The following is a 27,366-nucleotide window of genomic DNA, read 5'->3' as shown; positions in this document are numbered from 1 at the left end:
AATGTTTTTATAAGCCCGAATCATAGTTAATGAATCCCTGTTCATCTACTTCAGGGGGTCTCTAACCCTCATGCTGGGAAACCCTAATCCAGCAGGATTCACAGGTAGATTTTAAAACACAAATTCCTTTGTCTGGAACCATTTAACTATGATAAATTAAATAGGTGTTGTGTTTAATGAAGTCATTTACAGATCAATTGGAACAAAAATCAGAACATTCAACCCTCAGGGACAAATGATCCCTTCATTGAAACACTTGTTCGATCATTTTGTTTAAAACGTGCCCGTAAGATTTAAATAACGGGCAATTTAGAGTGATTATACACCGTAAGATTAACCGGTCTGGGCTCCCCCTGAACCAGAGTTTGAGACCCCTGAACTAGTGTGAAGCTCCTGTTCCTGAATGGCTTTTTGGTTTATAATACCACACCTCAGCCTCGCTCTGTCGCTCTGTCCCTCAAAAGCTATCTACTTATACTGTATCCTACACCTTACCTTATTCTAGTCACTGTCAAACCACTTTTATAACAATCATGTGCTTATGCCGTAGATTCTATCTCTTCTGTCTTTAAAAGCAGAAATCAGGAGGCTGGACAAAGCTAACCATGAATAATTCGTGAAGCCGAAGCTTTCCTGACCTTTCTGTAGGGATTTCTGTGTGAGAAGAAGACAAAAATAAAACCCGGCAAATGTTTTGCATACCTCTTGCAAAAAGTTTATTTGTTCTCATTCCGTACAGGGAAAACAGCTGAATGTTGGGGGGGGGGGAACATGTCAGTTAAAGAAAATTGAACTAAAAGATGTCTGTAATGGGGCTCATCTGCTGAGCCAGTTAACAGAAGTGTCCCCACCCCTCCCGCGATATCTAGACTGTGGGGAACTCTGCTGTGGCTGTAGATCTGGCCTTCAGTGTGGCAGAGTTAGCTGCTGTCTGAGGAGTGGCGCTGTGCTTGCTGGGAGCCTGGGGTGTCTGGGATCAAATCCCAGCAAGGGGCAGGGAGAGCTACACTCGTCATATCTGCATGTGAAGAAAAAAGGAACATACAAGTACTTGTTACCCTTTTTCTGCTGCATGCAGTGCATTTGCAGGGGCCTCCAATGCTCGTTGAAGACTGCACAGAAGACCCGTGACGAATGGTTGTCCTGGCCTGTCCAAACCTGTTTCTTTGTGCCTCTTAACTGTTGATGATTTTAAGTGTGGTGACGTATTTCCTGGTCTTCCGATGTGACAATCCCACAGGTTTCTACAAATTGGCCATCTCAAGCATTTTTAACCCACATAGGTCTGAACCCGTCCTTGGGGACAGGAGTCAAGGACCCCTCCTGTAAGGAGACCCCAGACAGCTGCTCAAATGTGATCTTCAAAGCCCAGGATTGGCAATCTCCTGCTGTCCTGCAACATCACCTTTCTCATAGTCCATTGTGTTCAGAAGTGGTACCGTTTGCTGTGAGCCTGAAATAATGTTTTAGCTAATGAGGCCTTTGTGGCAGCTAAGCTGTCCCCGTTATAAAAATATAAAACAGATAGTCCCCTCCCATTCTAAATAAAACAAATGGGAGCAGCATTGTCAGTTTAGTCAAGTTTGTGTAAAAGAATACAAAGAGATTCATTTTTTAATACAGGATGTCAGGACTGTGTGTTCGTTCTGTGTAGCTGTGGACAGCAGCATATGTTTATTGCAATGCTGAGTGTCTTGTATAAAACATTTGACAGCTTTTCCCCAGATGCATCTTCCGATTCTCAACTGCATGCAGCGCATGGCATTAATGATACTAACGTCAGGTTAACACCTCGCATGAGTATAGCCCTTTGTCATCCTTGAGGACTGCAAGCCCCTTTACAGGCAGAAGAGGGCTCAGTTCTTCCACCGCTGGGGATCTGCGCCAGCCACTCACATCCACAGCTGCCGAGGTGGAGATGGCACTGCTGAGCCGATTCAACTGCACGGGGAAATTTAGATCTAGCCAGGACACGGGGGTTGTTTTCCCCTTCGGGATTTGAAATGGCACCATGGGATTGTTCATGACAACTGGGACAGAAGGCTTTCTACTTTGCAAGCCTGGGCTTTCTGAACGAATGGCACAGTATAGGAGAAATGGCACAAAGCCCTTTTCCTTAACCGTTTGGGTCCTGGGTTTGGCCTGGAAGGAGGTTGCCGTTGTGAGTGTTCTCCGAGAAGCGGGGAAGTCAGTGTTGAAGGAGAAGTGTCAGTATGTGGGACAGGGGGTGTTGTGAGGGCGAGAGGTTTAGGATGGTTCTTTTTTTGGAAGCAGTCGGCTCTGTCTTCAAAACCCGCTGGACTCCACCATTCCGTAGGCTTCGTGGAGATGGTTGAGCAGGTCCTTCTTCTCCTTCTCCGGCAGGAAGCTCGACTGCGCAGATTTTAGATTCTGCAGGAGAGATGAGGGAAGAAAGCAAGCGATTCTATTAATGCCTTGGAACTGAGAAGCGTCCAGGTGAATCTGTGGGTTTTCTGTTCTTGTTTTAGGAATGAATCCTTTCAGCTGATCATCCCGAAGAATCATTTGTTGAGTCGATGGCGATGGGTGTGTTAAAACCAGTACAGGAAAAAATAGTGTACTGTAGGTATCTTCTGCCAACTCCAGTAGAGATGAAGCAGACAACAAATTGTCCTGTGGAATCAATGCCAAAAGCACAGAAAATGCTACACTAAACTATAAAAACCCTAAAGAGCTGGAGAAGTATCGTAGGCTGATATACGAGCTCTAGTTAGACAAAATACTTTGCGTTTCTCAAATACTTTGTTTCTTTCAAACACCTTACCTAAGTTCTGAAATAACTTTGCAGGACTTGTTATGGCACATTATTGGTCTGGTTTGAAGTTACCCAAATTATTTCAAAGGAAATGTGATTTTTCAATTATGATTGTGACTTTTAGTGCAGCCACAGTCTTAACCCAAGAAACAAAACATAGAAAAATTGTCCAGGACCATACAGCATATAAATGTGAATGCACTTAAGAAACCACATCACAGCTGTTAATCACTGGTCAATAACATTGTCTACAAAATAATATAAAAAGTGATTCTATTAGTCAATGTGATTTGTATTGCACCTCAAATCAGATTAAACTGAACTTATTTTGATTCCAGAATTGGTGAAACTCCACTGTTTGAAGATTAGGAACTTGATGCTGAAGTTTCTGCAGGAAACGCAAATCCTGTTTGTTTTTTTTTGTTGTACCACAACTATGTGTATAAACAAAATGGATGACCGGCTGAACCGATCATGCAGAAGGCTTCTAGATATTCTGACTCACTGCATCTTTGCGGTTAAGCTGAGATCTCTTTGGGTGAGGAAGAACCACACCAAGACTCCTTACCACTCGCTTGAATTCCTCCTCGGTGAAGCCCATGTACTTCGTCACTACCTTGTAGTCCGAGTTCAGAGTGGAGTTGAATATCAAAGGGTCATCTGTGTTCAAGGAGTAGTTGGCCTTGTCTTTTTTAAACCTGGAGAAAGACAACAGATCACAGCTTGAAGATGATTCTCAGCTGACTTTTTTAGGATCCAGTTTAGATGGAACGAGGTTGAGACGATATGCGTTTTAGAACGTGCCAAGTTGTTTCTTGTCACTCTGGGATAATAAAAACCCATACCTGAGGAGAGGGTGCTTTGTGAAATCTGCAGGGCAGCCGCCTGTTAATCTACTGGACACTGGACACACCTGAAGGAAATCATGTAAAACAAATTAAAAATTCTTCTCTCCTTAATTCAGGCACAAGTCACTTATTCCTGATCAGGCTCATAGTTACCTATACTGGAAGCACTGGGCACACATTATTTTATATCCTGGACAGGAAGCCACTGTAGGGCAGATGTGCAATTTAGAGACCTTTATTACCCTCCCCAGCATAGGTCTGGAATGTAAAAGAAACCAAACCCAAGTAAAATGGATATAAACACTAGGATTAACATGCAGGCTCCACACGGAAGGTGTCACCATCCAGAATCAAACCCCAAATCCAAGACTGTGAGACTGCAAGCGCTGGCTACCACACCACCCTGTCACCTCCGCAGAACCTCAACATGATGTAACTCGCAGATAAACCTCAGCATCTAAGGACCGGGTTTTGCCTGTTTCTACCACCAGAGGGCATTGAACGACACCTCAAGCTGTCTCGCAGCTGAATTATAATAATAATAATAATTGATAATTGCTTACACTTATATAGCGCTTTTCTGGACACTCCACTCAAAGCGCTTTACAGGTAATGGGGACTCTCTTCCACCACCACCAGTGTGCAGCTCCACCTGGATGATGCGACGGCAGCCATAGTGCGCCAGAACTCTCACCACACACCAGCTATCAGTGGGGAGGAGAGCAGAGTAATGAAGCCAATTCATAGACGGGGATTATTAGGAGGCCATTACTGATAAGGGCCAGGACGCCGGGGTTACACCCCTACTCTTTACGAGAAACACCCTGGGATTTTTAATGACCACAGAGAGTCAGGACCTTGGTTTTTACGTCTCATCCGAAGGACGGCACCTGTTTACAGTAAAGTGTCCCCGTCACTATACTGGGGTATTAGGACCCACATAGACCACACTAACACTATGCTGGCCCCACTAACACCTCTTCCAGCAGCAACCTTAGTTTTTCCCAGGAGGTCTCCCATCCAGGTACTGACTAGGCTCACACCTTCTTAGCTTCAGAGGGCTGCCAGTTGTGAGTTGCAGGGTGATATGGCTGCTGGCTGTTTTCTGAATTATTCTCATACTTTTGTAACAATCAGACTAGAGTTTTAATTTACTGGATGAAAAGGAAGGAACTTGAAGTTCTGTTCTGTATGTTCTCTTGTTCAAGAAGCTGACCATAAAAATTGAAGAAAAAAAAAACTGCTGTTAATACTACCCTAGCCATCACAGGCACTGATTAAGAAAAATGTCAATTTTCACCCCCAAAAACCTCCTTTTGTGTCAATTTGGATTCTCGGTTAAATTTTCTTTTTGCTTTTGCACCATTCACCCGACTGTAGCTTCAGTGGGTGACCTTTGACTGCACACCTCCCATTATCCTTCATACGCTCAGTGGGCAAGAGCTGAACCGCTTCCAGAGCCTGAAGCACACAATACTTCCCCAACCGTATTCCATCTCCCTGATTTAATTGCTACATATGGTAATAAACGAACCAGAATGCATGTTCTGCTGACCGTGGAAGGACCTCATTAGTCTCATTTTGGAGAAACTTTAAATGAACCTCTGGATGTGCACAGGGTGAGCTGACTGGAACCTTGCTGTTTCCTAAGCTGTTTGCCATCAGACTGTGCCCAGTGCTTTCTGATGTCAGTGTTCGGAGATTGCTATTCCTTAATCATTAATAAATTAGGTCAGGAATGTCAGGAATTTTAAACAAAAGAGCCAGACGATACAAGTGGGTACATAGTTTTTGATATTTCCATTAAAGTGTATGTTAATCTTTTAGCTAACGTAACAAATAAGCCACCTAAACAAATTCAGTACTCGCTGTTCTTTGCTGCCTATTCTGAAATCCAGCTTTGTAAGATTCACAACTACCAAGTGGCAAGTGTGTCTGTGGGAGCACAACAGCACGTCTCGGAATCTGATCTCCAGCCCAGTGACCCAGTGTGCTAGGATTGTTACTTAAAGTTTTCCTGGAAACATCTACAAGACCTTTAGCACAGCACTCCTCCTGTTTGTAAAGGCACTCATGGGCTTTATCTTTGCTTAGTCAGTTATTGGGTAAGGAATCTGGACTGGAGATAATGATTCTCCGTGTCCCAGATGTCACATGTACAAGCTATTATCCCCTGCAGTTATGGCAATGATTAATGTAATGAATAGAAAACATGTAATCTCTCCTCTTTGTGCTATGTAGAGGTTCATGCTATACAGTAAATACCAACAGCACTGATCAGCCTGTGATCTCCCTTCTGTAAGGAGTCAGGAAGTCACTGAAAATCAAACCATGGTTAATAACTGAAGGGCAGCCTAGTGGCACAGTGGTAAGCAGTGTTGCCTCGCAGAGCTAGCGGGACTGGGTTCAGTTCCTGGAGTGCTACTGTGTGTGCGTGGAGTTGGTATGATCTCCCCATGTTCAAGTGAGTTTCCTCAGGCTGTTCCAGTTTCCTCTCCACAGTCTAAAAGACATGCTGCTGGGTGAACTGGGTTCTAGGAAAACTGGTCCTGGTGTAAGTGTGTGCATTTGTGTCTTATGTGTGCCCTGCAATGGACTGGCATCCCATCCAGGGAGTCTCTTGTTTGGATAAAGTGGTTAGAAAATGGATGGATGAATGTAATATATTAAGCCCTGTCATTTAAGGCCACAAATCCATCAAATGTCCGTGCTCTAGCCTATACGAGGCCATGGTTTTGTTCTCAGCTTTGATTTGAGAAAAGTGGGGTCCCTGGCCAAACAGGATCCTCTGGAGAACGTAGAGACTGGAAAAATTAGTGGTAGCTAATGAAGGTCTGGTACTTGGTGAAGTTTGAGAAGTTGAGGTATAACATTTGTTGTTAAGATGAAAGCTAGGCATTAAGACCTAAAGTAATCTGGTGTTTCCTGTTAAAGTGAATCGCAATTAAGGAAGTGAAGACTAAATACTGGGTGCCAAGTTGTGTCTAATGCTCCAGTGACCACTGATTAAGAGACTTAAGAGTTAAGATGGAAAATATCCAAAACCAGGAGTAACTGAGAGGAGAAAGTATGAATGCAAGTGTATAATCTTCCCCAAAAGGGGACCAGTTTGTTGGATCTAGGTTCAGAAAGGGGGCTAGAAAGACAAGTACAGGCCACTGAAAACAAGAAAAACAAGTGATGTGTTGGCAGCATCAGACGTCAGGTGCTGTGTGTCGCCACAGACCAAGCACTGCAGAGGGACTTTGTTGCTGTGCATAAAGGTTCTCACCTCAAAATGCATATCCTGCTTGAGGAGCTGTCGGTAGAGGACCGGGTCATCGATCGTGTGATAGCCGTGTCCAATTCTCTCCGCTTTCAGAACCTCCACGGCCTGAAAGAAACACGGCAAAGCGAAATAAAACTTAGTGGAAGAAAAACGTATGAATAAGAAGTGAAAGTTAAGTTTCTGGTTATTTTTTCACTTTCCTGCCCATCTCATTATAAGGGCAGGCCACTTAGCCTGTCTGGTAGTTAAAACCTAATAATCCAATAATCTAATCCAGCCTTTTCTTAAAAGAAGCCAAGATTTCAGCTTCACTGACAACTGGGTAGCTTGTTCTTTTGGGTAGAGAAGTTGTTCTCGTTTCTAAAAGCACACTTTCATCTTGTGCCATCTGGTTTGGGTTTCACTGTTGACTGTGAAGAGATGAATTTGGCAGTGTGCTTGAGGATTTGTGAATACTTGTATCGGGTTCCCTCACTCTTCTCTGTTGATGAATAAAAAGGTTCCGTTCTTTCAGCCTGTAGATGTGGGCCATTCCCTTGAGCCCTGGGGTGAAGCTGTTCCGATTCCAGAGCAGCAATATCTTTTCTTTAAGGCGGTGTAAACAAAGCTGTAAACATTCTATAGACCTTCCTTAAACCACCTGAACTTCTTGAATGAGTAAACTTAATGAAGAAGCACCAAATTCTCCTCTGCTGTGACATTCCCCGCAGTCTTTACTCCATGGGTGCCCTAAATCTCTTCTCAACAAGCTGCAATACTTTCAAACCTCTGCAGCTGGACTACTTACTGTACAGTACTCACACCAGATCCTGGCAGCATATCACTCCTACACTAAACTCTCCACATGGGTTGCCTATAAAGTAACGGTTCAATACAGGATCTCATTACTTCCTTCCAAGACTCTACACAATGGGCTCCATCGCACATGTCTGAGCTCCTCCATGTTTACACTCTGTGGCTCCACTCAACTGAGGCCGATCCTTCACTCACTGTCCCCAGGACTAAATCACAGACTTTTGGTGACTGTGCCTTCTCTGTCGCTGCTCGTGTTGCGGACTGACCTTCCTCAGACTTTACGAGAGACAAGTTCTTTAACTCTTTTCAAGTCTAAACTTACCTTTTTACTGAGGTCTACATCTGACTGCCCACAGTCAATTTGTAAAAACTTGTATGCTCTTGTTTTTGTGTTTACTTTTCTTGTCTTTTTCTTTATTCATGATGAACAGCGTCCTTAGCTTTGGAAAGGGTGCGTAATAAATAAAAGTTATCATCATAGTTTAGTTTATTATAGTTTCTATTTATTATTGGTTTGCGTTCTGTCCCCCTGAAACCACCTGTTTCAGAAATCATCTCATCTGCCAGAATGGCTGGTCCAGACCTCTGCTCATAAACACTCACCTCTTTAACAACGGAAGCAGGTCCAACTTCTCCGGCATGAACAGTTCTGTGAATATCACTTCGTACTGCTTCCTGCAGATAACAGTGCACACAGCACAAGGTCATGTTGGAAAAGACAGCAAGTCGATCACTATCGCTCAACTAGTTATGTGTATTCCGAGTAAGATCTGATTTTGTTTTTTGTACTCAGAAAAATGGATTATAATTCCAGATAGATATATTATTTTTCGGAATGGTTAAATTATGAACCTTATTGCCCACAGGATTTCAGAGGGAAACTGAATTGTTTTCCTGATGTCATGCAAAAAACATGATGACACTGAGCCAGAAAACGCTACAAACCAAAAAAGGAATGCTTCAAACATTTTAGTTTCAAAGCCCAGAAGAGACCAAATGCAGCCAATGTACTGTATAAAGCTTTTCTTACAGATTAAAAATTCCCTCCAACTTTAAGAACAGAGGTTCATATTTAGTTTTTTATGTGTTTAAAGGATCTCTCTTAGCCATTGTGCATGTTGGATTTAGCCCCTTCATGCAAATCAAAGCAAAGGACAGCAAACTGGGAAACGAATTAAAGAAAATGCACAAAAGCATGGTAAACGACATGAGAAAACTAAATACCCAGTGACTTTAGAAAGGCAGACATTCATAGGGGGTGCTAATGACAAATTTGTCCTCAAAAGATTTCTTTTATTCATCGAAATTTTTATTTTCAAAATTATTATTATTATTATTTTTATTATTATTAACCAAGTTCAGCCACTTTAGTTTTGGGTTTAAGGACCACAGCTCTGTCCAGGACCCTCCGAACACAGATGCTTAAAGCTAACAGTGAACTCTGTCCATCTGGCTTACTGAGAGCTCCTTCAGTTCTGGACTTCCCAACTTTTCACTCAAGACTCACCCTGGAGGTCTTCAGCCAATGGATCTGAGTGTGCATTACTCCTGCGCCTTGTGATAAAAATATTGGTGCTGCACAATGCATCCTGCCTTTGGTTGTAGGGTGATCGCATAATGTATAATTTTTTCTACCATGAAAGAACAGTATGTCTCACAAACTACTCTTTTTAATACCTTCCCTATTTCTTCAATAAAAAAGGCTTAGTTTCAATATCTTAAAAGGGAAGTACTGTATTTATTATTCTATGATCTGAAAAGAGTTATTAAAGAGTCAGCAATGTCTGGTTGCTCATCGATCTTTTGCCTCCTCGTTATCCTGAAATTAATTTACCATAACAGGAAAACACGGTGCTGCAGATTGGTTTTGTCAGCAAAGAAAGCTCTGGCACCGACAGAGGGAGGAACGAGGGGGTACGCAGATCAGTCACCCAAGGGGGAGCAATGCTGACATAGGTCAGGAAATGTCATTGGAAAAAAGAAACACCTCTGACATCAGTCCATGCCGTTTCCGAAACAAACAAGAATTCCAAGTTATTTTCTGGCCACATGTCCTGCAGACAAACAATAAATCTGCCCTATGAAGAAAAGCCTATGAGGATGTGAATCATTTTTTTTTTGTTACATTACAGAGAAAAACAGAGGGCCAGGATTGACACACCCAAAACCCACCCTGCAGAAATTCTAACACTGCTGGCCTAAAGGAACTTGACAAATGAACGTAAAGACGGGTTGTGTTCTTAAGCTAAATGTGGGTTGATTCAGCACCTCATTACTGCACCTTGATAGAACACTACAAGAGCTTTGGGCAGCTTAACGTACAACCTCTGAGTTATGGCACGAACTCCATTCTTGACTCATGTCTCCCTGCCAATTAAGAGACAAGATTAGCAGCCTTAACCCCGTTAAAGTGGCAGCGCTCAGCACACAGTGTAACTGTGCAGAATGCCAGGTGCAATGACCCATCCTGAATGTGGCTGGTTGAATCATTCCAATGGAGGCTGCCAGCAGTGACATACCTCTCTGTGAAAGACTTCCCTCCAAACATTTAAACACAAGGATGAGTGCTGACACAGTTGTACAGTCTTGGAGAGTGCAGTGCCTGAAACAGTCCTGCTGCTCCGAACGAGTTTCACTGTGGGCAGTGCCAGCACGTCAGTCACAGGGCTCAAGTATCTTGTGGCTTAAATATGGCTGCAGGGAGCTGGGCTCTGAAACTGGTCACTCTGGTGCCAGAGGAGAGGAGAGGAGCTCACAAAAAAGCATAGCAGCTAGGATTCCCTGAAACAAGCCCAGGGGGTTCTTGAGATGTGATTCACCAACAGTTCTAGGGGCATTCTAGGGCATTGTGGTATCGACATCTTAAGAAGAGTTCTGCGTAGCTAGAATACTGTACCTGCTTGAAACTTTCCATGACGGAAAGAAGGGTACTTTAAGATCCTGGGATCTTTCAGAAGACAGCTGAGTGCTTGCTTTATACTTCTGAGCCTCATCTGACTTCTTCTACATGTCTTTTTACAGTATAGTGTGAAAAAAGGACTGTGTCTTTTTACAATATAGTGTCCCCACCACTATACTTTGGCATTAGGATCCACATAGACTGCAGGGTGAGCGCCCCCTGTTGGCCCCACTAACACCTCTTCCAGCAGCAACCTTAGTTTTTTCCCAGGAGGACTCCCATCCAGGAGGTACTTGCCAGGTGTGAGTTGCAGGGTTGATATGGCTGCTGGCCATTTAGAATCAGATTGTTAACAGTGAGGTCACTCCCCTGAGCTCTCAAGAGTATCCAACAGGCCTGACTTCACTGGCTGCGCTGATGGGGTTCAGTGGTGTGTCTGATACAGCGGTTTGAACTGGGCATCGGGCCGTCCCACGGTGTTTCCTGGTAGCGGGACTTACCTCGAAGGCCTCCCGGTGAGCTTGGTTGGATATGCAGTCCATTGACTCGTCTCCCGCGAGGTCAATGGCCACCACGCCGTCACCGCGGTACTTCTTACACAGCTCCACCACCTCGTTGGACCAACCTGCTCACGACAGGGTTCAAGCCGTCACGGGACGCCCACAGCGCTGCGGGACATGTCCAGCTAACGGTGCCGAGGTTGGGCAATCTCGCAGGAAACCTTGGGCATAACACAAAAAAAAATCCTTCCCAACGTTTCATCCACTACAGGGCCGTGGGAGCCTATCTCGGTAAGGCAGGGTACGCCCTGGGCAGGACGCCAGTCCATCGCAGGGCCACACGCAGACACACACACACTCACGCCAGGGTCAATTTTCCAAGAATCCAAATAACCTACCAGTATGCTGTGTTAGGAAACTGGAGTGCCCAGAGCAAACTTATGTGAACACGGAGAGAACATACAGACTCCATGCCCAGGCAGCAGGTATCGGGTACGAGGCATCACCCAGGTAGCAATGCTTACCACACGCCGCTGTGCTGTCCCCTTGTTACTCAATGAACTAATAAAAATCTCTTAAACCCACAACGCTGAAAAAGTGTGAAAACGGGACTTTGAGTGGTATATCCTAAATGGGTAAACAGAATGATAATTATATTCGCCATTACATGGATATCTGTATTTAGTGCGGATAATATTTATAAGAGTCTCTGTAGCCTCTGATGTTATATGTAGGTAAATTATTTTCAAAACGCAAATACATATTTTACTAAATCCAAAGGTGTTGGAAAATCAAGGCTTTTGTATGGTGCCACACCATGAACCACATTAAAGACCTTACTCCAAACTACAAGTAATACACCCTGCCATCATTTTCGAACCAAATACTGTATTTCAGAATGACAGCTGATTGCAGCTTTAGGAAAGAGGTATTGGGTGCTAATCTGGAAACTGTATGGCAGACGATATCGCTTGCATAGCGTGGGGCTCTTGAGTGACAGTGCCTGTGTGCACAGGGGTGTTTGCAGTAATCAGCACTGGGAAAAAAGTTTACTTGGTCACCAAACACAGTACATTTAAATACCCTGCTGACCACAGCTGAAATGTCAAGCCCAAAGCACAGAAATGTGCAACTTTGGCTTTATGTTCTTCCTATCTTCAGTTTTATGATCGCATGCAATTCAGAATATTTAGTCTTTCAAAGAGCCACTCCTCACAGACCCCTGTGACATGTTATATGGCAGTGAACTGCTCCACGGTTGCATAATTCAAATAACTATTTGTGTTAGATATATACATTGTATGCATGCAATTCTTCACATCTGCTGTCAATATATAATTATATAGTTGTATATATACAATATATAGTTATATTCGGTTGCAATACATTATATATATATATCGCACAAATGTAACTAGAGTAATTTACCACTTTTAAATTAAAAAATTCTTGGCAAAATCAATCCATTTGTAACACCAGATGTTTTTAGTCAGTAGTTTAAAAAAAAGCTGGCAATGAAGGAGCAACTCTGTCCAGCTGTGAGGTTCAAATCTGGGGAAGAAACACAACTACCACTTCCATCAGAGTAACAGGCTTAATTCTTGGCAGGTTTCTCAGATTGTCTCCGAAGTAGAAAAACAAATCAGTGCAACAGAGCTGGACTAAAGCTGATCTCCAACTACAACTAAACTAAAGCTGATCTCCAGGTCAAGTAACTAGAGCAAATTAAGAGACAATTAACTGAGGGCAACAGCAAGTTCAAAATCTAGGTAACACGAGGAGTATGTACTGTATAAATGTGAACACAAAATAACATCTATTTTACTAGGGGGATCATATTTTAATATGGCCTTTTCTAAATCAGTAACAATGTTAATTTAGTTCAGAACTGGTGCTTAACGTGCACAGAAATTTATTTTAGAGGAGCAGACGCGTGTCTCTTGTCTTTTCCTTTGAACGTATGCAATTGATTTCAGTTTCGAGGCAATCCGAAAAGCCTGCCAGTGATTGAGGTGCCTGGTTACTCCGGGGCAGGTGCCACCCCAGGGGGTGAGGGCAGTGTGAAGGGGCTCTTTCTTTCCCTGGCACACAGACAGCGGGCTACGGCCACGCAGAGAGGTGAGCAGTACGTTACTTGGCATGTGACGCATGCAGCACAGAATGGACCTGGCTTTAATGTTGAAGGCCTGCTCTCCTTCCCTCAGCCCCTGGTTAACCAGATTAACCACGTCATCGGGCGTCACGTCACCCCTGCGGAAAGAGAGACAAAGCCCATCAGCCTGCGAAATCCCCCCTGAGCCCACGCTCTGCCACCTCAGCCTCTCCTGACATGCCAATCTCTGCTGGGCCCTGTTTCCACACAGCCCCGACCACCTAAAGTTCTTCATTTCGGCAACTTAGAAGCGTGGGCACTGGGCAGAATGCAAACATGAATAAAATCGGAAGAAAAAAAAACCGTCTGACTTCAATACTCCTTGAACAATGTACATCAATGACAAAAGAAAAAAAACGATATCTGGATATCCGTTGCTGACTTTGTACGCCTGGTTTTAGAACTTGAAGTTTAATGTTTATTTACAACTAACACAGCTCTCCTTATAACTCTGTATCTGTATGTTTCAAACACAAATGAAAATGTGATGATGCTGTAAAGTGCCATTAAATGTACAGTGTAGGTCTACTTGTGTAAAATACATGAAGTTCCACACTATTTACATTTTAATGTCCACTTCTTCATTAAATCAGTTGGGCTCTCAAAAAGTAATAGGCGACAGGCTCTTAAATGCAAGAATGAATGTTAATAGTCTATAGCTCCTAGAATCTAATCCATATTTGTGTTGAAGAGTCCTAAACAAATTGGTAACAACTTGACGGGGTGGTTTTTTGCAGACATTATCTTTGTGTCTTCTATTTTTTCAGTTTGAAATCTATTTTGAATTTCCATTTGTACCCTGAGGATCATTTTTACTGTCTAGCCTGAAACAACTGGTTTTCCCTTTTTAATAACCTTTTTAGAAATGTTTATTATGTATACCAACACCTCATGGTTATAGAGAACCCAGAAGTTCAAAACAAAAAAAAAAGAGGCATAGTTACTTCAATCTGTCAGTTATATTCTGTTCTTTAGATCAGTGAGTTTCCTGATGGCTGTTCTCTAAACTGTCTACCATGGACTCAAGTACCAGAGAGCCCATTGACAGTTATCGCTATGCAGTGTTTTTATTAAAGAAGATGTCTTCCTTTCAGTACACAGTTTGATTCTCGCTTATTCTATACTGTACCCACTTCCTGTTGACATCCTGTGAGTGTACATAGTCAAAGTATGGCACATTCATCATTGCAATGGGTTTTGGGGTTTCAGGAGAAGAACTGAAAACGCCTTTCGTTAGCATTCATGTGGGTACACAATAGAACAAAGAGAAGTACAGTGGTTTCTTCTCTTCAGAAAGCAAAACGTAAAAAAAACACATCCATTGTGTTCTCTAAAATATCTATGAACAACAAATAATAGTATAGGGTCTAATTTAAATGAAAACTTCTACTTTCTCACCAGTTTCACAAATTAAACCTGACGGAATTTCTTGTTAAACTTTCTTCATTCTACATAACAGAAGCTCGCCATTTAGTACTGAGTTTGTCATGTGAAACTGGAAGTAATTTGCATGACTCAGTCGAGTTTTTGATTTAATCAGGCACCTGATTTACTTCCTTATTTTCCTTGATATGACAAGGACAGGAAGGAGGCAAGGAATAATTGGCTGTATGCTGTACGTTTTTGAAATTGCTTTTCTACTTGGATTAAATTAAACAAGGAATGACTTCACTAAGTGAATACAAAAATGCCCTTTGCCACCTCTTAAATATGTTTGGATTGTAACCGTGGCAACACTGGAAGTTTGTCCTTATCTTCTTAGTGCTCTGAAAAAAATAATAATTGTAGACAAAGCCTTTTTGGTCAACAAGGACACATGAGAGTAAAGTTATTAGGTCCACTGCCACAGACTTTCACAAGCACGGCATGAAAGCTCCACAACTTACGGTGTTTGGTTCCAACTGATGGGGTTCACCATACAGTTTGCCAGGAAATGGGGGCTGTACCTGGTTTCCACATATATCACCCCTTCTTTGGCCTTGGTCTCCACAAATTCAAAAGCTATTCTTTTAATAGCTTCCCTGTCACCCCTGCCAAAGACAGAAAACCAGAGAAATACATCTCAGAAACATCCTGCGTACCCTTATCAACCCCAGGGCCAGTAACAGTGGACGATGGGCTTCTGTCACTCACAGTGTCATTATCAAGGATGAGTGTGACATGATAATTAAACTCTCTAGTTAAATACATCTCACAACACATGTATACAACAGAAGGATTGCTTTACACGTGTCACACATTTTAGATTTCATAATTTAAAGACATTAAATGAAAGTACTATTATTTTTATCTGTCCATCCAACATCTACAGTAACTGCTTTATCCAGCTCAGGGTAATGGGAGAGCAACACGGATAGGAGCCATTGATCATACAAGAAAGATATACGTTAATCTGTTTAAATGTATGAAGCTGAAAACACAAGCCAGTTTAAAACAAAATGCTTGACACTTTCATGGCAATATCAAGCATCTGTCCATTCATCCATTTTCTAAACACCTCTAAATTAATTTCATATACAACGTGCACTGTATGAAATGATAGGGCTCTTCTTTGATGGAAACACATTATCCTCTGTCCCTGATGGGCATGTTGTTCTCTGCAGCCTGAAGGCCACTTCTGACTTCCTCTGACTGAAGGTCTCTACAAGGAAGGACATTCAAGAAGCCAGACAATTTGCAGATCTGTTCTGGATGCGTTATGAAGTCAACAGGTTTCCCCAGCTCCTGTTTCGTGTTTTATAAAGTACAGTACATGAAGCATGAAGCTCTAAAGTGCAGGAACTACAGTAAAGCGAACATGTGGAGTAAACGTTTCAAAAAGGATGGGTACATAGTATTCAGTTACCATGGCAATCTTTTGCAAGGTGTTGTTTATTTCAATCAATCTGGCTGTTTACCTGATTTTCTTTGCAAATAAAAACGTATAAAAGAAAATAAAATGCCAGTGAGAATTTTACATTAAAAATCCACATCCCTGAGTATTTTCTGCTGCACTCGGTGAACCCTGAGTATTTTCTTTCTGCTCCTCTAGTAACCCAAATGACTAGGTAAACTCTAAAGGGAACCAGAAGAATTCCTTGAAACAGATAACATTTCTTGAATATCACTGCCCAGAGGGGAAACCCTAAAGCCAGCACATGATGCTGTGGCGAAGCAGTGTGATGCTTTTTTATTTTTAGCACCACTGAACAACATTTCCCTCTCTGGCTTGATTTATATTTAATGAGGAGATAAAGCTAATTAACTGGTGTTGGACCGGACCTCGTATCAAGAAAACAACATAAAAATAGGCTTTGTTTTGCCACCTCCAACCTAGATCTGCAAAAAGGAAACCCTTCTAGCAAACCCCAGTGAATGCTTATTGAATGGCTGTCCTATGTGAGATAAGCACAGCTAGCAGGTTCCCTGTGTTATTGCTGAGAACATCAGCCCTGATAAACAGTGGGCATTCAAGGCCTTTGATAAAGACCACTTCATTCAGCATTACTGTTAGCCGTTGTGCAGCAACAGTAGGCCATTCTTTCATTCCGCAGTTACTGTTATTGGGATTTTTCGGGGCTGTGCTGCGAAATAGTCTTTTACCTTTGCAACAGATTTAACTCCATTCACTAAATCATGAAGCAATTTCAAAGCCAAGCCCTCAGTGGGACTTGCCTGCTTGAGCCAGGTCTCGTTGATGCCAGTACAGACGTGGCCTACATGCACAGTCCTGCCAGGAACACGAAGTGAAGTATTAAACAGACATCTGCCTCTCCTGTTCCCAAAGAGCTATTAAACACCATTGAGTAATTCATTCCAATATTCCAGTCCTGGCTAAGATCTTTTTTTTTTTTTAATTCAGTCTTGGGGTCAAATTCTTTCACAGTCTTCTAAGCAGCAATTCAAATTAAAATCTCTCACGGTGCTGGTTCTTTTACTACAGATACTATTGCATTTGCCTCTGTCCCTCTGTCACCCAGACACGTACAATAACAGAGGTTTGCAGTTGTGTGGATTTAAATGAGGTAGACTTATTGCTCCCTCTTTGCAGACTCAGGGAAGATGGCTCGAAAGGTTCTGAGCCCCGGAATTGAGGAAAACAGCAGAGGAGATTAGGTATCCTGTGTACAAGGTGCACTCAAACACCCAAGTCTAAAAACAACCCAGCATTTGTAGCCTGCTTTGTTTCATCTTCTTAGTCTTTTGCAGGTAGGCCACATGGGTGAGAAGCAATGCTCTTCACCCTTGTTTGTCAATTTCCTTTGGGTTTTTGCAGGGCTTGAACCCAACTGGGAACTGAGTGCCATTTCTCTACAACATCATCCCATGCCTGAGTAGCATGGCACACACCGATGGCGCTAACTGCAGGAGATTGGGGGTCAGGGGAGGAGCTGATGTCACCTCTATAGCCTTCTATTCTACAAGAACTGTTGCTCTCTCCCCCTCTAACTTATTGGAGTCAGGGCATCACCACGTTGCGTGTTGATCATCCCCGGCAAAGATGTGATTGCCCCCACTCGAGCTTGTCTCAGCCCCAAGCAGCACAGCACGGAGACGGAGACGTCTGCAACACCAAACGGCCGACCAGTCCGCGGGTGAGATTTCGCCCACTGGGAATCCTGGGAGCTGATATCACCGTATCTCACACCTTACACATCACAAGATCTGTTACTTGTGGTTCAGGAAAAGAAATGTGTGGTCAGCACATGCTTGACGTTTCTTGGCATCCATTCTGATCTACTTGCAAAGGATCAACGAGAAACAAAGCATCCTACAACTCTGTAACCTGGTAGTTTTGACGACACATCACATGGACAGCAGTAACAATGGTGTCTTCCACTTGCTTTGAGATCAGACTTAGATCTGGTAACACACTCATTCAGAGCCTTTCTGTACACTGTGGTGCTCTGCGCCAATGGCTGTGAAAACAGTTGTTTCTGGAACGCACCCAGGTTCTCAGTGGGGAAAAAAAGAGAAAACATATGGCACTGTCATTAAAGGGAACATTACTATAATACCACAGTATAAATTATAGTAATGCAATGCTATAATTACTTTCAATGCCACACCCAGAATGTCTCAACTTGTGTTAAGTTTTTTCAGACAGCATCTCATCGCGAATGCATTAGAACAAAAAGAAGACCGAGCTACATTGCAAATATCTAAATACAACAGTCGAAGACAAACCTATAACACATTATTATTAATTTATCCAAAGCAATGTATATTTGTACCTATTTATGTAACTGGGCATTTTGCAAAAGTTCCTTGCTCACAGGTACGACAGTATCGCTTTACTTAGGATCTGAACCTACAACCTTCCAGTTATGAATTCAGAACCTTAAAGGGGAACTGCAATATTTATTTTTTATTTTTATATTTCGGGGTTAGTAAGAATCAGCACTGATAAGTGCATTTCAAACCACAACAAAAGTAAAATGTACATAGTAACTTGTAAAACCTACAATTTCCATCACAAAATAGACTAAAGTTCCAGGTATGCGCTGCGCCATGTTTTGGGATTCAAAACGAGACAACAGAACTTCCTGTTGAAGCAGCCTTATTACATTGTAAACAAGCAGTATTGTGAATACTGTACAGTACATCTCTTTTAGTCCAATTGCTTTCAATTTTGCTGATAAATACCACTTACTCGTTAACTTGCAGTTTACTTTGGGACATTTCTGCGGTGAAATATCTGCTGCACATCCTGTACTTATTTGCCTGTACATTAGTCATTGCGGTGACTAGTGAGCAGGAGGGGCCGCATCGCGTCGCAATTTGTCAGAATTTGAATGCGAGTTTGCGACAATATGGCGACTTACAGTACTTTCACAAAGTTCATAATTTTGTGCTGAATTTGAAATTCGTAACGTTTTTCTATAACGTCAACAAATTGATTTTGTTGCCGAGATTTAATAACTGGTCTGAGAAACCGGGACTGCAGCTCCCCTTTAACTGATGCTCCAAACTGCAAAACGTTGGGCCAATCTGTACGGACAGGACGACATGCACACAGGACTTTAAGAGAGAAGAGCACGGTTCTCCTCGAACCTGCTTCCATCCCGGTATGTGAGCAGACCTGCAGGGTCTTGATGGGAATTATCCCGAAAGGGAAGGTCAGGCGGTCACTCCGGCGCACACTCACGCGATGACGCCCATGTAGATGTCAAACTTCTTGAGGAACTCCGTGAGGGTGCCTGGCTCTTCCATGGTGAACATCTTCTGAAGGTTTTTCGCATTCTGCGCTGGCAGCGGGATATTCCGCCTCCTAGAAGGCATCAGTAAAACAGGACAAGATTTAGGCCAAATTAGTCTATCGTGACATATTCCAAATCCCTACACTGTATAGAGTGAAAGTGCTTCTAATGCCAAATAGCTGCATCATGGAAACTGTGCACCGTGAAGCGATGACATTTGATCCACAGATGTACGGAACACAGGACAGCAGGACACAGACACAGGGCTGGACCAGGTCATGCGATCTTCTGTGTCCACGATGGCTTGACTTTGTTGGACATGGCACACAGCTGGCAAAAGCCGGTCAGTGTCTAATGTCATTGTCCACAACAACTGTTCTCCAAGGTCCCTATTGTACATTAAACAAAATACATCGCTACTGGGTGCACAGGTTTTACAATACTGTCACCTGAGCAGGTCAACTACATTATGTAAACCCTACTCGAACTATATGTAGAAAAGAACAATGTAAAAATTGCATTAACAGTGAAGATGGTATAACCCAACATCTGCTGAGGAAGCAGTTTCATCTGCTTGCATATTAACTGTTATTTAAATATTTTTGAAATGTCAAAACTGCATAGTAGACAGACAGTGAATAGCATCTGCTACTGTAGTCTGTGCAGCTGCTTTGGGGCGTGTGTCCACAAGGATGCCTAAAAACATGAGACAATCTCATACAACTGACCACAAACAGGCTGCAGACTCACTTTGCAACATCAAGAATGGTCTCCAGGCGAATGGCTCCGTCAAGGTGCACATGTAGCTCTACCTGCGGGGTAAAACAGGTTTAGCTGCTGTTTATCTTCACCAAGCTGGCTAGCTTCCAGAATATCACAGAGAAAACATAATTCCCATCAGGGCCTGTTTCAAGCAGGGACAACTGTAGCTGGCCCAGACAGGCTAGCCAAATACAATCTGAATGTTGTGTAATTCTTGTAATTCTGGAACAAAGAGAAAACAAAATATGAAATTGAATGTAGAGCATATGTTTGGAAAAGGTCACTGAGGAATACTGTTACCCCTAAATAAACACCGTTATGCATTCACCCTAGTTATTAGATTAATGTACATCGGAAAGACCTTTTCATTTTTCACATTTACATTTTTTTTCCATTTCACAGTGACATTTTTATTCTCGTTAACATCAAAGTGCAGGTGCAACTGTCTGTCAGTTTGAAGGACAATGCCAAAGTTTTTAAACACTGTCATCCCACCTCTGTTTTCTATCGAAGATATGATTTGGAAAATGTCTTCAGTCTTTCTATTGGTTTAAAACAGCAAAATAAGTGTTTTTTTTCTTAAGGCATAGTGTTGCATTATTTCCATTTGATCTCTTTGTGGTAGCTTTCACGTGACACAGTCTTTTTAATGTCTGCAATAGCACAGTGGTAGGCATAACCACCTATCATGTGAAAAGCCACAATTTTACCCCAGCATCCTTGCCAAATTTCCCATTTGCCCCTTACTGTGCACATAGTTTGCCACGAATGTAAAATTGGTCAAGGAAAGAGCCAAACTGTATGTACGATCCAGAGTTCATTTTTGAAGTGGTTTATAGATTCCTTCAAGTACGTACGTTTTCACCAAAATATGCACTCTCACACCTTTGATTTTGATTTAGAGGCTAAAAGAATGATCACAGAGAAACTATACGGCAACACTTTTTATGTACTTGTTTCCCTCCAAACATTTTAATAACTGTTGTTTCCTGATTCTTGGCCTGCTACACCTACTGAGAGGCATTTATAGTGCTATTGGTTGAGTACTTGTTTGTTGTGTTTTTAATGCCTCTCAGTAGATACTGAGAGCAGCCATATTTTCAGGTAGTGCTAGTGGTTATAGTATTTTCTGGATTTCTGTAAGTTTTTAAGTGTGCTAGCGTCATTTTTACTAACACCAAAACTGCATTAAATCTAACTCGGAAAAAGAACAGTAGTTCTTTCCATTCAATAGATCCAAGCTGTTATTAAGGCTGAAGGGTGTTGACCACTTTATCCATTACTGGATCTTCTCCAGTTCCTGTTGTTTTCAGCTACGTTTAAAGAATATTTCTCCACAGGGAAGAAAGACTATCCATTGTTGCCTTAGACTGGCTTATAAAACTGCCCCAAGACTCCAGTAAGAGGTGCATTGTAGCTCAGAGACTTTGATGGAACTTTTCAGAAACCATGTTACCGCAGCAACAATACAGGAAGTTACCGTTACACCACAGATCACTATTTTACCCATTTTAAAATTCAACATCCACGGTCTTCGCTCATTTTAATTTACCAAGGATAAGACTAGGAGACATTTTCACAGCCCTACATCTCCCAAGAATTATAGATAAACAAATATAAAGTTAGTGTCTGCAGGAATCTGTAAAAATGAACAGAACTGACTGGTTTTTATGTACCTTGATCCCAAATGAGTCTGCCAGTATAAGACACCAACAACTCACTACAGTGACCAAGCATTTAAGAATGATGGTCTCACACAAGAGGAGTAAGTTATGACTTTTATCTTATTACCAGTCACTTTGTGACACATGTATTCCTTTTTTGTATTTCAACAGCAGTTTAAGATATGAACAGCGTTCTTCTTCTTGGAAGAATATGCATATTCCATATTCACAAAAATATGTTCTGATACAGAATGAAAATGTAAATAAGGTTTCTATTAATATCTTAATGGGTTAGCAATATACTGAACTCAAGTCATCTAGCTTCCTATAAAACTGTAGCTGCTTAGTGTTTTGTATTTGAGCGGAATAAGAATCTGTAACCAAAATGTGTTTTTTTTTGTTTAATTTAAATGTAGATTAAATTAAAATGCAATTTTTAAAAGTGAAAAATGTAATGATGACTGCCTATTTGTTGTTGACTTAATCTGTTGTCACTGTGCAAAGTTTCTTGGAGAGCGAGATGTTCCATTTCGACAATCCTGTTTTAATAATCAGCTCCAGAGAAACCAGGAAAATAGCTTGGTGAGACACAGGACGCATTTTAGAAACCTCCATGGGACCAACTCGACAATGTCATCCATGGGTTTCAGCTGTGACGGGCCAGCTTTCTCCCATAGACTGCAGCTGCACAGGACAAGTGGTGAGATATCTCACAGCAATATCAGAAAATTCCACAGTAGTCTCTCCGGAACATCCCTCAGGAAGGGCTCAATTCTTTGACCAGTATTTCTGTTCACATTTTCTTTCATTTTGCTTGATAGCTAGTTTTGTTTTTTAATCCAATAACTGATCACATCCCTATGTTGCATTTCCTTCATGCATCAGGATAGGTTTCAGTGACTGCTCGATGAAAAGCGAGAGAATGTGGCTTTATGTGCAAAGATAGAAAGCATTTCTGACTGCCAGCTCACAAAACTTTGGTGAATGGTTAATGGTAAAGTAACTGCAGAAAAGCTGTTCTGTTTTCCACATTGTGAGATGTTTTGTTAAGAGAAACAGCCATTGTGTACTATCTGTCAGTGTAATGTAATGAAAGATAAAGCTTGATGTTCCCAATAATAATTCACACTGCACAGGCAGGGGTTCTGTGTGTCTGTGATCAGTAAAGTACAATAAGGCTCTGATTGGACTAGAGTCCAAAGATTTCAAGTGAATCTCCTAGCTATGGATGGTTTCTACTATAAACAATTTAAAGGGACTATCTGTCTGCATTGGAAACACTGGGGGTATTTTCAAGGAAGATGCTTTGTTTCCATATCGTCTTGCTGTTCTGCTAGGTAACAAATGACTAATATATCACAAAGTGTGAAGTACAGGGGCAAAGGGTAAAATGTAAAAGCCATGTTCTTTGAAAACTGTTCTGCTGGAGATTTCCTTGTGTAATTCTACTCTTTGCCTCCAGTGTTAACCTTTCCCTTCCTATGGTGTATGATTCATCCATCCATTTTCTAACTGCTTTGTCCCATACAGGGCCAAGGAAGAGCGAGAGTCTATCCCAGCAGGCAACGGGGCACAGGGCAAGGTACACCCGGGATGACACACCAGTCCATTGCACGGCACACACAGACACAAACACACCAGAGCCGATTTCCAAAGTAAGTCTTTGGACTGTGGGAGGAAACCGGAGCACCTGGAGGAAACCCAGACAAACATGGAGAGAACATGCAAACTCCATGCAGATAGACCCCCAGGTCTGGAAGTGAACCCTGGGGCCCAGTGCTGCCCCAATGTATAATTCTATGGAGTGTATCACTGTAAGCAACAAACCCAGTTTCAAGAGTCCCATCCCCTAATGAGAAAGAAGTTCTGAAAGACACCGTGTCCAGGACTGAAGGGCATGCATAGAAATAAGGTAGAAGCATATTTCAGGATGAAGCAGAAAGGCTGTTATGTCCACTTTAGGTGTGGCTGATGTATGGACAAGGATGTCCATAGGATGCAGGGGCTGTTTTACTAGGACCTCCTCTCAGAAGACAAAATTTGATCCTACTCGTGATTTTATGAGCATCAGAGAGTTAAGGTGCCTTATTTCAAATTTCTCATTTGCACAACTGCACGAAAATGCATTCCCACTCTTCGGAATGAGACACTTCAATGTGTATCAAACAAAATTCATACTGGAGATGTTGTGTTTTAGTATCTGTTTCAGTCTCCTGAACACTTGCTCCACTATCATCATTAAGTCTTTTTTTCTGTACAGGCTATTAATTAACAGGTGCTTTAGACATGAATAGATGTTCTTGTTCTGCGAAGATGTAGCCCTTAACAGTCAGCTGCATCACACTGTATAGAGCTTCTGTGGTCAAAACCAGCAGCTTTTCACAGGCTGAGCTCTCCTGTACGCATTTCTTAAATATTCTATTTGAAAAAGTTCCAAAGAACAAGTGAGGCTTCTTCTGTCATGCATCTGTGGAATTCTTTGGAGAAGCCAGAAGTGTCTCTGAGCTGCCCTAATCTGGCACCGAAGAAACCAAATTAGTTTACCATCTGATGTACTCTCCTCTTTCCTTTGTGTGGGTGGAGAGGTTCATCTGTGTCATATTGTTTCCAAGCCCTTGAAAAGTTTCACTGAATACTATTGAAGTCTACAACAATTCACTATTAAAAGCACTGTAATCCAACATTAGGTACTCCTTATTTTATGTGAAATGTGCCTGTGGTTATAGCTCATCGAGTCATCTTTTCAAGATGTTTAAGAAATTGTTTTCTCCGATTCGTATTGATATTACTTTTTAAAATGGTTTTCTTATTTCATTTTCAGTCCACCGCCTTAATTATTAAGTTGATGGGACCAGGCCAAAAAAAAAAACAGCTTATATCTGCACCAACCAGTCAAGAAGGTTGACGGGCCTTTTTTCAAAAAGTTGGTTTTTCAGCTGACATATATCCAAAGGTACGCAAAATACAAACAAGCCTAGATGGCCACCGATCTACTGTAAATCAAAACCGAAACAGCCCAAACTTTATTTTCCGGATGTATAAATCGAGCTCGAAATCTTAGCCAAGTGTCTTCTCGGGTATTATAGCAATATCAGATGAATATTAGATTAAGACAAAAAAAAAGCAATAAATACAGAACTGATAATAATCCACCATTACTTTAATTCCTTTTAAGACCGAAGAAAGTTATTGAAACGGATGGCTTCCATCAGATGAATGCATTTAGTACAGGGGGTTTTCCCACCGTTCATTTCAGTGTATGTGTTTGATAATGGAATGATTATTAAAAACGAAATTCTAACACATTATTTCTGTTCAGGGGGATTATTTTTTAATTATTAAACGAGTCTCAGGCAGAGCTATTCAAAGGCAGCGCATATTCTCTGGGAGGGGTGGGGGGTCTAGTCGCGAAGATGCTACTGCATGTATTACTGATCGATCTGAAAACCGATATGGCTGCAGTGAGTGGCTGCAGTGCTGGTCATTTCAAGAAACTGACGTGAAAATGATCTGTAGAGGTTTTCCCCTTCTCCAGCGGAATATTTTTTTTAGATACTGGTTAAGCAGCCACACTATATAAACAGATTAAACGAAAAGGAAATAGGGTACGACAAACGACCGCCAGTATTTGAATGCATGTGTACAGTATAAGGCACCGTGACAAAACAACACCAGTGCAAAATGTACTTTACACACCAACATCAACAATAAAAGAAACCGTCCGTCCACTGTCATTTTTTTTTCCTGCAACTGGGACGCATAATTATAACAGTCGTAATCCTGTCAATAATAACAATCAAATATTAAGGCTCTGGTTGTTGTTGTTGTTGTTGTTGTTTTTGTATCATTGACAGCAAGCTCAGAATAAATGCATTCATTTTGTTTTTGCTGCTTTCCTGGTTTTACAAAGACCGAGACGCTACAACTTTGCAGAGTTCAAGTTCGCCGTGCAGGTCCCGTGGTTTTCTGTAGTTGCACAGAGCTCCTTTCTTACGGAAAAGTCTACTCGAGCAGCAACAATACCGTTACAAGAAGGACAGCTCTTTTTGCGCTCTCTTTCCCCGCTTACCTTGGGCTTGTCAAACACGGCTTGCCGGCTGTTGCTCTCTGCCATATTGCAGTCGCGGGAAGTATCGCTGACTTGGCTGAAACTACAATTCAGAAGACAAACTGTGTGTTGCTGCTCACTGCCTGCAGCCCGCCAACCCAGCCTGTCTGCCTTCTCGTATTGCTGATAAATACATATCTAGCGCCAGGGACACGCCTTCCTCACCCCCCCGACCGCTTAGAGAGCGAGTATGGCTTTCTTTCCTGAACTTCGGCACTGAACCTTTATTGATCTGTTTCAATATTGTGGGAGCCGGGCTGGGCATGGGCGAGAGCGCTGACCGCAGCCAGATTAAATTGGTCTTCAAGCCGTCGGAACCACCACGCGTGGGGAAAGAAAGGGTTTAGCATAATCCGAATGATTACCCGCTCTGTGCAGACAAAGAAAGATAACGTGTGCCAATGATCTTTGGTTATTTATTATTCCACAGCATTCGGGGGATGGTTTTAAGTGAGAATGCTAACGTGTTGGGAGAACACAGGTAGGCTCTCTCGGTGATTGATGTCTGGATTGCTGCACGGTGAGTCCCCAACCTCCCACTCGCCAGCGGTCTCACCCGTGTACCCAGCGCATTTCAGATACAAAGACATTTATCTAAGCGACCCAGGGAGCAGTATGCCTGCGGAAAATGGACCCGTTCAACGCAAAGATGGAAGGAGAGTGTCGCTGTGTGCTGGAGTCTGGCCTGATGGAGGCTCTCCTGTGACGGTGCTGTCCCAGTTGGATCTGGTTCCTGTTCTGATTCTGACCCAGGCACTGTCTACAATCCTACAGACCTCAGGCGGGACTGCTGACATTAATAATAATTAATTTATAATTGCTTACACTTATATAGCGCTTTTCTGGACACTCCACTCAAAGCCCTTTACAGGTAATGGGGATCCCCTCCACCACCACCAGTGTGCAGCCCCACCTGGATGATGTGACGGCAGTACTCTCACCACCACCAGCTATCAGTGGGGAGGAGAGCAGAGTAATGAAGCCAATTCATAGAGGGGGATTATTAGGAGGCCATGATTGGTAAGGGCCAATGGGAAATTTGGCCAGGACCCTGGAGTAACACCCCTACACTTTTCAAGAAATGCCCTGGGATTTTTAATGACCACAGTCAGGACCTGTTTTATGTCTCATCAAAGGACGGCACCTGTTTACAGTATAGTGTCCCAGTCACTATACTGGGGCATTAGGACCCACATAGACCACAGGGTGAGCGCCCTCTGCTGGCCCCACTAACACCTCTTCCAGCAGCAAACCTTAGTTTTTCCCAGGAGGTCTCCCATCCAGGTAATAATAATAATAATAATAATAATAATAATTGCTTACACTTATATAGCGCTTTTCTGGACACTCCACTCAAAGCGCTTTACAGGTAATGGGGACTCCCCTCCACCACCACCAATGTGTAGCATCCACCT

General features: G+C 42.4%; 1 protein-coding gene across 1 annotated transcript; it reads right to left on the bottom strand.

Moving 5' to 3' along the window:
- Positions 1 to 690: 690 nt before the first annotated feature.
- ada (adenosine deaminase) lies at positions 691 to 26,219 on the bottom strand. The gene is made up of 11 exons (XM_088607987.1): positions 25,913 to 26,219; positions 20,168 to 20,229; positions 19,366 to 19,488; positions 15,125 to 15,268; positions 13,221 to 13,336; positions 11,087 to 11,211; positions 8,291 to 8,362; positions 6,896 to 6,997; positions 3,622 to 3,689; positions 3,345 to 3,474; positions 691 to 2,391 (listed from the first exon to the last, which is right to left on the bottom strand). The coding sequence occupies exons 1-11, from the start codon at positions 25,955 to 25,957 to the stop codon at positions 2,287 to 2,289; spliced, it is 1,092 nt and encodes a 363-aa protein (XP_088464113.1). The 5' UTR covers positions 25,958 to 26,219; the 3' UTR covers positions 691 to 2,286.
- Positions 26,220 to 27,366: the final 1,147 nt, after the last annotated feature.

Source organism: Lepisosteus platostomus, chromosome 15, assembly GCF_059453375.1.
Source record: "Lepisosteus platostomus isolate fLepPlt1 chromosome 15, fLepPlt1.hap1, whole genome shotgun sequence".
Classification (NCBI taxonomy): domain Eukaryota; kingdom Metazoa; phylum Chordata; class Actinopteri; order Semionotiformes; family Lepisosteidae; genus Lepisosteus; species Lepisosteus platostomus.
Note: the sequence above shows the minus strand (reverse complement) of the source record. Positions and strands in the feature narration are given on the sequence as shown.

Excerpts from the sequence above, each read along its gene's own strand:
- ada (XM_088607987.1), bottom strand. The coding sequence starts at position 25,957 with ATGGCAGAGAGCAACAGCCGGCAAGCCGTGTTTGACAAGCCCAAG. Across the intron at positions 13,337-15,124 it reads ATCAGTTGGAACCAAACACC|GGGTGACGTGACGCCCGATG; the intron begins GTAAGTTGTGGA and ends CTCTTTCCGCAG. Across the intron at positions 11,212-13,220 it reads CTGCATGCGTCACATGCCAA|GTTGGTCCAACGAGGTGGTG; the intron begins GTAACGTACTGC and ends TGTCGTGAGCAG.